This window comes from Glycine max, chromosome 17 (assembly GCF_000004515.6).
Source record: "Glycine max cultivar Williams 82 chromosome 17, Glycine_max_v4.0, whole genome shotgun sequence".
NCBI lineage: Eukaryota > Viridiplantae > Streptophyta > Magnoliopsida > Fabales > Fabaceae > Glycine > Glycine max.
The window spans coordinates 35,553,475-35,564,264 of NC_038253.2; the positions used below are offsets into that span (position 1 = coordinate 35,553,475).

Below are 10,790 nucleotides of genomic sequence, written 5' to 3' on the forward strand. Positions count from 1 at the left end.
AAGGAAGCAGCACGCTCGTATGTGTCTCTTTCTTTACAAAACGTAAACTTCAGGCTTCTTGCATAGTTTTTAAAAGTTACGAATAATGATTCTTCTTTTGCAATGTTGTTTTTTCTTTCAATCATTCATTAGGCTTGGGCATGAAAGTGGATTATACTTTGACTTGAAATATTTTGAGGACATAGTGCTTGAGGGAAGGTGGGATGAGACTGAGAACTATCTTTCAGTGTTCACAAATGTAACATTCCAATTTTCGTAAATTAGATTAAAAAGGATTGTTATTTATAAATAAATAGAGTTTTAAAAAAAATGATGAGATTTTATAAATAAATAAATAAGGAGATATAATTATTAGTTAAAATAATGATTTGAGAGAAAATAAAAAGGGTATTTTATTTATTTGTTTGATAGAGAATAAAATAAAGTTTGTTTTTATAAAATAATAAATAAATAAATAAAGTAAATAATAGGTCATAAATGTCCCTAGTTATAAATAGCAACATGCTAGGTTAGTTTTCTGATTCACTCCTCAGCAGCCTCCTCTGCCTCACAATTTCGTTTATTCTCTCCTCCCAAAATTCTCTCTTTTTCCCGCATGCCACCTAACCTGTCTCAGAAAAACGACGATCTCGGACACGTTCACCGTTGGATCGTCGTGAAATTTGACCACTACGTTCGTAGCCCAATTTCGAGCATTCTCACCGTTGGGAATTCTGATATCGTGTTTGAGCTGAGAGAAATACCTTTCGCATTGTAGCATTTTCCTTTCCCGCAGAAACCCAAAATGGTCTCAGTAAAATTACGATCCCGGTTTCGTTAACCGTTGGATTTTCACGAAATTTGGATATGTTGTTAGAAATTCAATTGCCGTTGGGATTTGCGAGATAATATTCGTAGAGAGAGAAAAAGGAATCGCATGAAGACAGTACAAGTGGAGGTTTCAATCTCTCCTCCGTCTCTCTGACGTTTGGAAATTCTATCGGAGCAGTCGAAGGAATAACTGAAGGAATCTCAGGGAACCGCTAGAGATGCTGCTATCGTTGTCGGAAGACACGTGAGTCCGCTTAGAGGTAAGGGATGAGTTATTTACAATTGGGGACTAGTGAGAACATGTGTAAGGATCCTTAGAGATATCAATTGGAATGTGTTTTGGGGTGTTTTTGCAATTTTCATTTTATCCTTATAATTATTACAGTGAACTATATATGTTTGACAGACCAATTTTTGTGAAATTGATATGCTATTGTGTTGAGCGTGAACCCTATAAATCGAGTACTTTTTCTAATTAATATGAATAGATGAAATAGAGTAAGGAGAAATTTAGAGAGAGATATTGATTTTGTATTTTCTCTTTTTCTTGATGTTTAGGTTTTTATATATAATTTAAAAAATTAATATCATAATTGAAATTGACCAAAGTGTTCATATAATTATTTAGAATTTGTGATTCAATATGTTGTATGTCAGTTTATAGATATAGAGGTAGTTATTTATATTAATAATTTATGTAAATAATATTGTAGAGTGTTACAGTATGATTCCAAAAATTATTAAGTGTTGGAGTTTGAGAATATTATGGTTAAATTTCATGAACATGTGTATGTTGTACCTTATGAATATCATTGGGAATGTTATGAGATGGTTGATGTGATGTTATGAGATGTTAAAGTGTGGACATGATATTCGATTGTGAATAAGTGGATGTGTTAACACTTGATGTTACATTAATTATATCGTGAGTTATGAATTATACAATAATTCGACCAGTGTTTATGCACAGTGTTAAAGAGAAAGTGTAGGTTCCTAGTTAGGAACCAGTGTTAAATTGTAGCGCAATTGTGTTAAACATGTTTGAAATATGAGTGTGAGGTCGTGGTATTGTATAATTCATGAGCAGTGTTTATAAATGAAATATGTGATGAATTATGGAATAATATGTTGCCTTGAGATTATAATATTGTTATTGAGATTGAGTAAAAGTATAAAGTAGAACATGTGTTGAATTGTGAGATACGTGGAAACATGTGATGGTGGATTGTGACATTATGAGATGTGAAATTGTGAATGAGTTTTGGTTGTGAATAAGTGTGTGATTAACTCTTGATGTGACATTATTTGTGTTGTAAGTTGTGAATTGTACAATAACCCGACCAGTGTTATCTTGAGAAAAGTGTAAATGCGCAATGTTAAAGAGAAAGTGTAGGTTTCCTATTTAGGAACCGGTGTTAAATTGTAGCGCAATATGTTGTACGTGTTTAACACACGAGTGTGAGGTCATGGGTATTGTATAATTCACGGTCAGTGTCTGTGTGCTAAAATGATTTTAGGGGTTGGACCTGAATCAGGAGGGAGAGGCCCTGACGGACTCTTCGGAGTGTAGGCCTTGGGGGTCACCGGGTTTGAGTGCTCCTTTAAGCCTATGCTGATCCCATATGGTTGGAGCATTCTCGCAAAACATCGTGACCCTGACTGGTCTCCCTATGATCTTACTTAGTGAGAGTGACCTAACAAACCCATTGTTTGGTGTGTCTTGTTATGTACTCCTAAGCGCCCCAGAGTGGTTTTTCACTGACATGGTACCACATTGCATATAGGCTTGAGTCTTAGCATAACTGTCTCATGCGCTTGCTAATTGTTTATTATGAAATTGATGCGTTATTATGTCTTGATCAGAACGTGTGATTCTTGTGTAATGTGATTGATGATTGAAAAGTGAACTTTGAATGACAAAGTGGTGGAATTACGTGAATTACGTGTAACTAAGTTTTATTTGGTTTATATGATATGTATATCTAGTTGTCTTGTTTCTCTATTAGTTAGGAATGTGATAGATCACTCCCCGTGTGTTGTTTGTGTTTGGATCCTGTGATGATCTTGAACTTTGTGTTCGGGGGAGCAGATGACTAGGTGAATTGCTTTAAGGAACCATGTGTTGAAGGATGTCGGGACACAACGCTCTGATAGGATGTGACATTGGGGTATAGGGTTTTATAGACGGCCTTGTTTGAGCCGAAGTGAATTTATTATTTGTTTAGAAAAGTTTTATGATGATGTTAGAAAGGTGAATGTGAGTCTGTTACCCTCTTGAAAGGCTTGTATTTAAAAATGTTTAAAAAAAGATACTTTTAATTAATATTTAAATTTTTATTCCTTTGTTAGTATATATGTGAGGAGTAGAGGGTGTCACAACAAAGGTCATGGTAACAAATTCACAATCAAAATATACTTTGAATCAAGGAAACAAAAATACTTTGAGGCTTTGGAAGTGTAAGTTTTTAATATATAGTCTCAGATATATTCAAGGGAGTTCTTGTTTGTCCAAGAATTTGATTATTCTCATGTTGGTGTATACATATGTATTCTTATCTGAAAATGCTTTTGTTTTCTTGTAGTAACGATCATCACAAGGCCCTAGATATCCTTCTGAAGGATCTAAAAGTCTTCGCCAATAGGAATGAAGTGTTGTTCAAGGACCTTAGTTACTTTCTGATTGTTGATAATATAAAGGTATAATTCAGTTATCTATGTTTATTCAATTAGATATTGCTTAACATGCTTACCCTTTTCTTTTTCTTTTCTTTTTCTTTTTTTCTAATTTGTTGGTCCTAAACAGGAAACTTAAACCAACATATAGAGATACAAATTCTGCAAGAAAGGATTTGATGGTTGAACTCAAGGAAATTATAACTCATCATCCTCTTTTACGTGGAAACCTAAAATTTCCAATCATTGAAAGTCATAATAGGCTACACTATCTTCTCAATCAAAGGTATTATGATTCTATTGTAAATATAGCTTTAGTTAGTTATAATTAGCTGTCAAATTGTTATGACAGATATGCAGTTAGTTAGTTACTCTTTTTCTGTTTGTATTGAATCCTTTGTTTTTAAACCATTTCTTGTAGCACATTCACCAATTAATTCAATTTCTTTTCATTCTTCACTTTGATATCTGATATGGTATCAGAAGTTACTCCTTCTGCGCCTATTGCTTCCTCTTGAAGCTTCTCTCTGTGTATTACCTTCTTCTTCACAATTGTATTCTTCTAAATCGTTTCTTTCCTTCTCTCCTTGGTTATGGCTGCCATTGATGATTCTAACCCCTTAATTCTTCATTCATCCAATAATCCTGGAATTGCTCTAGTTTCACACCCCTCACAAGTGAAAACTACAATTCTTGGAAGAAAGCAATGTGCATGACTCTTCATGGGAAGAACAAATATGGGTTTGTTGATGGTTCAATTCCTAAACCTGCTTTGGGTCACTTCACCCATGCTTTGTGGCATCGCAATGATAGTATTGTCTCATCCTAGCTCCTTAATTCATTATCAAAGCATATGCAAGTGAGTATCTTACATTGTTCTTCTGCCAAAGTAATTTGGGATGATCTCAATGAACGTTTCAAACAACGTAATGGTCTTCTAATTTTTCATCTTATTAAGCATGAATTGATCACTCTACAACAAGGGTCTATGTTTGTTTCTTCCTTCTTCTCCAAGCTTTGTTCTCTTTGGAAGTCGCTATTAGAACTGAAACCATCACATAGCTACACCTGTGAAGGAATTAAACCATGGTGCGATTTTGAGCAGCTGGAGTATGCTATGCAGTTCTTGATGGGGCTGAACGAATCTTTTTCTACTATCTTAGGTCAAATTCTTTCCATGGATCCCTTTCCCCCAATTACTAAGGTTTTTGCCTTTATTGTTAAAAAAAAAAGCAAAAAGAGGTTGGTGCATCCATGTCTGAAAGTTCTGCTAGTGAGGCTTCACATGCTTTTGCATTCAAGAATTCTTCCAATGCAAGAAATAATTCTAATAATTGCTCTAAAGACTCTTCCAAGAACCACCCCTTGTGTGCTCATTGTGGTATGTTGGGTCGTACTCAGGATCGTTGTTTCAAGTTGCATGGCTATCCTCCAAATTATAAGAAGAATGGATATTCCTCAGAGGTCAAGAAGCAATCTTTTTCATCCACTAAACCATCACACAAGGTTAATCACCAAGTGTTTGCTGATATGCCTCAATCACAACCCTCTTCTATTGACCTTGGTTCACAGTTTCAACTTACTGCTCAGCAATATAGCCAATTGATGAATCTTTTACAAAGTCATGCTACCAATGTTGTCATTCCTCACGATGTTTCTTCCTCAAGTAGTATGATTCTTTTTACTTCCACTTCCAATTTTTTTCATGATTGTTGGCTTTTAGATTCTGGTGCAAGCATTCATATTACTTGTTCTCTTCATAATTTTAGATCTTATCAGCTTATTTCTAATAAAATTGTAACTCTGCCTAATAGTGACATTATACCCATTCTTGCCATTGGTTTAGTTTGCTTAACCAACACCATAGTCTTGCATAATGTTGCTTACATTCCTAAATTCAAATTCAATTTAATTTCAGTTAGTGCCCTACTAACTAATCCTAATTTGTCCATTTCTTTTTCCCAAAATGAATTTGATATACAGGAGAAGCAAGCTTGCAAGAGGACTGGTAGAGGGGATCTCATCCAAGGCCTTTATGTCCTAGACCTCAAGGACACTCATGATTGTAAATTTACTTTTTCTGTTATCAATTCACACGTAAATTCCACTTTGTAAAAATGCTCATATTTGGCATTCTAGGTTTGGTCATATATCAGACAAAGTTTTCAATCATTTGAATAATAAAATTGGTTTACAATTCTCTCCTAATTTCTCTTCTTCTAATTGTTCTATTTGTTCACTTTCTAAATTTGGAAGATTATCCTTTCCTAACTCTAACAATTTATCTGATTTACCTTTTGATTGACTCCATTGTGATATATGGGGTCTATGCCCACCTTACATATGAGGGGAATAAATTTTTCCTTAAAATGGTAGATGACTGCTCAAGATTCACTTGGCTATTTCCTCTTAAACACAAATCTGAAGCTTCAATCTATGTGAAAAAAAATTTCACCATGGTTCAGACTCAATTTGGTGTTTCCATCAAGTGCCTCAAATCTAATAATGCTAAAGAGCTTGCTCTCGCTGAGTTTTTAGCTTCCATAGGCACTCTTCATCAATTTTCCTGTGTTGAGAGACCAAAACAAAATTCAGTAGCGGAAAGGAAGCATCAACACCTTCTTAATGTAGCCAGAGCTTTGTACTTTCAATCTAAAGTACCTATATCATTTTGGGGAGATTGTGTTAGCACTACATGTAACAGCCGTAACTTTTAATAAATAAATAAGAAATTAATAAATTAATAAATAAATAAGTAAAAAAAAATAGGTCATAAATTCCCACTATATAAGTCAAATGTTTACCTAGAGCAGCTTTTAGAAAACACATTATGTTCCTTTATTCTTTTCTGACACACAAGAACCCTAACAGAGCAACTAGAGGAGGAGCTCTAGAGAGCACCAGAGACGCCACAATTGCTAATGGAGAACATTTAAGCGACTACATCGAGGTAAGGGATGAGTTACTCACGCTTGGGGATTAGAATGAACATGTGTAGGGATCCCTAGAGGATCAATTTTTGGGTTATTTTGGGGTATTTATGAAGTTTAATTATGTTTTCATGTTAAATCGCAGATTGAGTGTGTTTGATGAACTAATTGGTGTTTTGATGCGAGTTTGTTGTAGAATTGATGTGTTCCTGTGTTAGGTGTGTACCTTAGGAATTAGAATTCTTTATAATTAGCATAAAATTTGTGTGATGGTGATTTTGTTTATACCAGATATTTTGGCCTTCCAATCTTGTTCATTTTATTTATTTTATTTTTATTTTTATTTTTCCACACCGCAGTGTATACGTGTACATATATATTGATACTCTTATTTCACAAACTTTATATTTTATTTCACCTCTGGGTGATTTCTCGTCATGAAATTCATATGTGTAGGGATTGTTGGATAATTGAATTGGCTAAAATCATTTAAAGAAATTAACTAAAGTTGTATTCACATCGTATTTAGGCATTTTCTTGATATTAGTAACTTAGTTGAAATATATTTAGAATACAGGTATACATGTCGTTCATATAAATCAATATGAGTATATATTTTATTCTTATATATAATTTGTATTTACTTAATGATATATTTGATATTATTGTCATTATTTTATATTAATATATATTTAATACTTTTTATGTGTTATATATATCTATAATATGTACGTTTACGTTAATATTTTGTTATATTATATTTATATTCATGTACATGTATGCTGAAAATTAATGTACTGCTTAAGTTAATATATATATATATATATATATATATATATATATATATATATATATATATATATTGAATATAATATACTTATATATATGTTTTACGTGTATTTTATAGTTATTTGTTTATAAGTCTTGAAGTTAAATATTGTATGTTATTATTATTATAATACATTGTTATTTAATTGTTGAGTATATTTTGTAATTAGTTAAAGTGTGAAATGTTAAATTGTAGACATGAAATATGGTTGTGAATGAGTGTGTGATTGATATTTGTAGTGATATTACTTGTCTTATGAGTTATGAGTTATACAGTAACCCGACCAGTGTTTACCTTGAGAGAACTTTTATGCGCAGTGTTAAAGAAAATTGTAGGATTCTTGGTTAGGATCCTGAAGGGTTAAATTGTAGCGCAATTTGTTAAATATGTTTGAAATATAAGAGTGAGGTCGTGGGTATTATATAACTCATGAACAGTGTCTGTGTGCAAAATATATATATATATATATATATATATATATATATATATATATATATATATATATATATATATTTTAGGGGTTGGACCTGAATCAGGAAGGTGAGGTCCAAACGGATTCTTCGAGGTCTAGGCCTTGGGGGTAAAGATACTCGGTTTGAGTACTCCTTTAAGCCCATGTTGATCCCATGTGGTTGGGGCATTCTCGCAAAACAGAGTAACCCTGACTGGTCACCTTATGATTTTACTTTGTGAGAGTGACCTAGTATACCCATTGTGTGGTGTGTCTTGTCATGTACTCCTAAGCACCCCAGTGTTGTTTTTCACTGACATGGTATCACATTGCATATAGGCTTGAGTCTTAGTATAATAGTTGCATAACACTTGTGTTTGAATTTCATTGAGTTAACAATTGTGGTTGATGTTATTTTATGGAGTGTGTAAACTTGAATGGGTGTGAATAATGTGTGCAATTTTGTGCAGTAATGTTATTTATATAAATTTAGCTTTAAGTACTATATGTTTCACATGCTCTAATGTTTTATTATATACGAATGTGATAACTCATTCCCGGTGTGTGTTTGTGTTTGGGCTGATTGCCACTTTGTTTCAGGTGAGCCTTCATATGATGAGTCACATGCTAGAGATGGAGAGACTTAGTCTGTGATAGGAATATGCTCTGATAAGTGTGACATTGGGGCATAGGATTTTACTTCGCATATTATGATTTTCGCATGTTATGATTTGATGAATGATATAATTGCGGTATACTTTTCTACTTTAGTTTTTTTTATTATTTATTTAGAGTTGACGGCCTTGTTTAGAGCCAGGATAATTTTATCTTTTATTCAAAAAAAAATTCTATTATGTTTTCACTAAGTGGATATGAACCTTTATCCTTTTGAATTGATTTAAATTAAATGTGTTTAAAAGGAAAAATTATTAATTAATTTTTTTCTTCTTCTTTTATTATTATGTGTTTATAAACTTTTAAATAAATTTTGTATGATTTATTTAGTTACTTATTTATAATTGTGCGGGTAGAGGGTGTCACATTTAGTGGTATCAGAGCAGGTCAAACCTTTCGGCCATGTGTGTTATGAGCTTTCCGTGTTTCCTTGTGTACTCTGATGTGTTGTGTTTGTTTTGTTTGATTAGAGGTGTACTTTATTGTGTTGGTATATATTTTTTTTTCAAAGTTTTGTTTCTTTCCTGACATAGGAAGTAATGGCTGCGAGGAATGAGCGAGAACGACTTCTTACCGAGGCCTTGAATAACTTGGCGCAAGTTATGGCCAATCAGGGAGGCGGTGAAGGAGCAACTATGTACCATGGGTTAGATTGCTTTCAGAGGAACAACCCACCTACTTTCAAAGGGGGTTATGATCCTGAGGGTGCTGAGGCTTGACTGAGGGAGATTGAGAAGATCTTCCGGGTGATGGAGTGTTAGGACCATCAGAAGGTGTTCTTTGCTACTCACATGCTAGCAGATGAGGCGGAGTACTGGTGGGAGAACACTTGCCCACGTTTAGAGGGAGCAGGTGGTGCTGTTGTCCAATGGGAGACTTTCAGACAAACTTTTCTGGAGAAGTATTTTCCAGAAGATGTGAAGAATAGGAAGGAGATGGAGTTTCTCGAGCTGAAACAGGAAAGTATGACGGTGGCAGAGTATGCGGCGAGGTATGAGAACCTTGTAAGGTATTTTCCTCATTATCAGGGGGAAGCTGGGGAGAGGTCCAAATGCGTGAAATTTGTCAATGGCCTTCGACCAGAAGTAAAGATGATGATAAATTACCACAGTATTCACAACTTTGCATAGTTGACCAACATGTGTAGAATCTTTTATGAAGATCCGCGGGAGAAGGCTGCTTTTTACAGGAATGCCAATGCTAGTCATGGGAAAGAGAAGAAGCCTATGTATGACTCACAATCGTGCTAAGCCATATTCTGCCCCTCTTGGGAAATATGGAAACCATTCTGGAGGACAGAGGACCAGTGGAGGACTTCAACCAGTTGGTGGGAGTTCTCAGCAAATTACTAGGGTGTCTCAGTTTGCGGGTAGAGGTAGTGGTAGTAGTCGTGCTCCTGCTATTGTTACTACACCACTCAGGTGTGGGAAGTGTGGCCAGCTTAGGCATATTGCTCGTGAGTGCACAGATAGATAGGTGACTTGCTTTAACTGCCAAGGTAAGGGCCACCTCAGTACCAGTTGCCCATATCCGAGGAGGGAGAAGAGGAGTGGAAGTCTAAATAACCAGAGTGGACGACCAAGGACCACAGGGAGAATGTTTGCTCTTAGTGGTGTTGATGCCGCACAGTCTGATGAACTCATCCAAGGTATGTGTTTCATAAGTCAAGTTCCCTTGGTTTATTGTATGATTCAGTTGCGACCCATTCATTTATTTCTCGTGTCTGTGTTGAAAAACTTGCCTTGCCTGTGTCTTCCTTGAAATTTGACTTGATTGTGAATACACCTGCTAGTGGGTCTGTTTTAACTTCTAATGTGTGCTTGCAATGTCCTGTCTTAATTTCTGATAGATAGTTTCAAATTGATTTAGTTGTTTTACCTTTGAGTCAGATTGATGTTATTCTTGGTATGGACTGGTTTTCTTCCAATCATGTCTTATTAAATTGTTTTGAGAAATCTATTGTCTTTCCTGAGTCTGGTGTGAGTGAAGGTGATATGTTTTTGTCTGCTAACCAAGTTGAGGCATCTTTGAGGGAGGATGCACGGGTATACATGATCTTAGCTAGTATGAGTGTCGAGACTACAAACCCTGTGAGTGATATACCATTGGTGAAAGAGTTTCCAGAGGTGTTTGAGGAGGTGTCAGGATTACCACCAGAGAGAGAGGTCGAGTTCTCTATAGACCTAGTGCCCGGTACTGGACCCATATCCATAGCACCTTATAGGATGTCCCCTGTGGAGTTGAGTGAGCTTAAAAAACAGTTAGAGGAACTCTTAGAGAAATAGTTTGTGAGGCCTAGTGTGTCACCCTGGGGAGCACCGATGTTGTTAGTTAAGAAGAAGGATGGAACTATGAGGCTATGTATAGATTATCGTCAGTTGAATAAGGTAACAATTAAGAATAGGTAACCTTTGCCTAGGAT

General features: G+C 35.0%; 1 protein-coding gene across 1 annotated transcript; it reads left to right on the top strand.

Annotated features, from left to right (window-relative positions):
- Window positions 1–9,159: 9,159 nt before the first annotated feature.
- Window positions 9,160–9,844, top strand: LOC102669708 (uncharacterized). Its single transcript, XM_006601597.1, has 2 exons — window positions 9,160–9,453; window positions 9,530–9,844. The coding sequence occupies exons 1-2, from the start codon at window positions 9,160–9,162 to the stop codon at window positions 9,842–9,844; spliced, it is 609 nt and encodes a 202-aa protein (XP_006601660.1).
- Window positions 9,845–10,790: the final 946 nt, after the last annotated feature.

Excerpts from the sequence above, each read along its gene's own strand:
- LOC102669708 (XM_006601597.1), top strand. The coding sequence starts at position 9,160 with ATGCTAGCAGATGAGGCGGAGTACTGGTGGGAGAACACTTGCCCACGT. Across the intron at positions 9,454-9,529 it reads TCAATGGCCTTCGACCAGAA|ATCCGCGGGAGAAGGCTGCT; the intron begins GTAAAGATGATG and ends TCTTTTATGAAG.